At 46.6% G+C, this 2,500-nt stretch overlaps 1 protein-coding gene across 4 annotated transcripts in view; it reads right to left on the bottom strand.

Annotated features, from left to right (window-relative positions):
• The window catches only part of LOC143287473 (agrin-like), a 776,455-nt gene that overhangs the window by 168,300 nt on the left and 605,655 nt on the right, over positions 1–2,500 (bottom strand). For all 4 annotated transcript variants that reach the window (XM_076595485.1, XM_076595484.1, XM_076595486.1 and 1 more), the window contains one exon: positions 1,260–1,496. In XM_076595485.1, coding sequence (XP_076451600.1) covers positions 1,260–1,496 — 237 coding nt within the window. The remainder of the gene's footprint in view (positions 1–1,259; positions 1,497–2,500) is intronic.

Below are 2,500 nucleotides of genomic sequence, written 5' to 3'. Positions count from 1 at the left end.
CAGTTAGAGGAAATTGAAAGTCAACAACAAACAACAGAAAAACACACATGTGGAAACGGGCAGAGAAAGAGTATGGGGCGTGGAAATGGAATGGTGAGGGACAGGCGGGGAGTGATATGGGTATATGCTATGTGAATACCGTGGGATTTTGTGTATATGATTATGGGAATATACGCATCAACTAGCCTAAAGGGAATACCTCTACATGACATCAAATAAATAAACCATAAAGTACGGACAGATTGCGTACATGCATGTAATCATGTGAGTGTAAATGAGATATTCGTCAAATGCTGTTATTGAAATAATAACGTTTTTTAAATTTACAAAGAAAGGTTAAAGCCTGGCTCATTTCTTTTTTCAACAAGCTTTTTCTGATCTTCAGTCACTGAATTGTGTACAACATGTGTAAGTAATTTAAACAAAACAAAAACTTTGCTGGCACTTTCAGACAGAATGAACAACCCCGCACTCCTCACCCGTGAACATCACTCTGAATTGTTGGCTGGTGTGTTCTTGACAAATTCATGTTTTTTTTTACTTCGACAAAGAACTGCATTGAAATCTAATTCTGCACGGTTAGGCATGGGTGCGCTCGCGAGAGCGTATATTCATGTATGTTGAAAGTGAGTGAAAGAGGGGATGGGCGAGGAGGAATAGTGATTTGATTTACAAGTTAATGAATTCACATCAACTAAGTTTTTTTTTAATGATATGGGGGGATAGTGATCTGGTTTACAAGTTACTGAATCCACATCAACTAAGTGTTAATGGGATAGAGGAATAGTTATTTAATTTTCAAGTTAATGAATCCACATCAACTACGTTTTGAGGTCAAGTGGTCTCTCTCGGAAAATAATGTATGTGCTACACATGTAGGTGTGTGTGTGTGTGTGTGTGTGTGTGTGTGTGTGTGTGTGTGTGTGTGTGTGTGTGTGTGTGTGTGACTACTTTGGAACTAGTGAAACACACAGGTCAGGTGTGTGTGTGTGTGTGTGTGTGTGTGTGTGTCTGTGTGTGTGTGTGTGCAGGTGGTGGTGGTGGGGGGGGGAGGAGGTGAAGTGAGGGAGGGGGGCAGGTGACCGGATCCTATGTGAGTTCATCTATCACCAGAGAGACAGAGAGAGAGAAACAGATCCAGACCATGGAGTCACCAGGAGAAGTGGTGACCCTTCTAGGGGTTAGTGCTGAAAAACCAAGTATGAAGCCACACCCCAACCCCCACCCCACCCCCACCCCACCCCAAACAGACCACCTACCACATTTGCCGTAGTACTTGACCCGTATATCCACCAGCTTGTGGCAGGCGGCCTTCTTCATCTCGCACAGGTTGTCGTAGTCGTTGCCGTCGCTGCCGCAGACGGGCTTGCTGCCCAGGTTGTCGCCGTAGCGGTAGCACTTGGTGGGGCACTGGCACCTCGCCTCGCTGCCGTCCAGACTCGGCTGGCACGTGGCCCCGTAGTTACACTGCTTGCCCTCGCAAGGGTTCCGCTTACCTGCCGGGAATTTGTAGCAGGCTAGAGCAGGGTCCGGGCAACAACACGTCACCAGCAACAACGTCATCATCACCGCCACAGCAGGGGACACCACCACCACCACCACCACACCCTTGCCCCTGCCTGGCTGCAGCCTCGAAGCCATGAGTGATGCTTTCTTGTGCGGAACGTTTTCTGTTCGGGGGCACGAACCGTAATCGGGGAGTCGGGGAGCTCCGCCGACGACGTTGGGCGGCTTGTAGTGCCGATGGTGGTAGCGGCGCTGACTGTAACGTTTCGAGCGAACGGCGGCGGAGCAGTCAGTTTTGAAGGCCATCGTCACAGCGTGGCCATGGAAAGGGACGGATTTATTTCTTGTTGTTGACGATACCGCGTCACACAAAGACGGAAGTGACGATTCCATTCTTTTCTCTTCTTCTATAACAGATATGACGTCAGACTACGGTTGAAAAAAACAAACAAACACATCAACTGTAGACCTTGTTCATGTTCTGACATAGAAATACACAGGAGGTCACAGAGTCATGGCTTTTCTTTCATTACCTACTTAGTAATGATGAGTGACATGGCCCAAAAGGCTGGGTGAAAGGTGGAAAGCTTTTGTGAATACGCTGGCAACCTGTCCAGTTCTTGTTCGGTTTTGGTTCCGGTTTGTTCTACCTGAGCAAAAAGGCACAATAAAATGGTTTACTTACGAGCTGAAACCCTAGAGTTTCAGAACTGTACGCCAAATTTCATCAAAGGGATAACTACAGCATTTTGAAACAGATGTATCAGGACTTCTCGCAGAGAGTGGAAAGTCAGAAGAACTAACGTCACAAATCACACAGACCAATACCCATGGTAACTGTTAACCTTAGAATTACCCATGTTATTTACCCTTCATGGCGTTCCCTAGAATATTACTTGGTGCTGAGAAACCCACATGGCGACATTTCCCACATGGTTTATACCGGTAAACTTAACTGAGCTGTTTTTCAACAAAGTTCTGAGTCCAACTGAAC

This window comes from Babylonia areolata, chromosome 11 (genome assembly GCF_041734735.1).
Source record: "Babylonia areolata isolate BAREFJ2019XMU chromosome 11, ASM4173473v1, whole genome shotgun sequence".
In the NCBI taxonomy this organism is placed as follows: Eukaryota; Metazoa; Mollusca; class Gastropoda; order Neogastropoda; family Buccinidae; genus Babylonia; species Babylonia areolata.
Note: the sequence above shows the minus strand (reverse complement) of the source record. Positions and strands in the feature narration are given on the sequence as shown.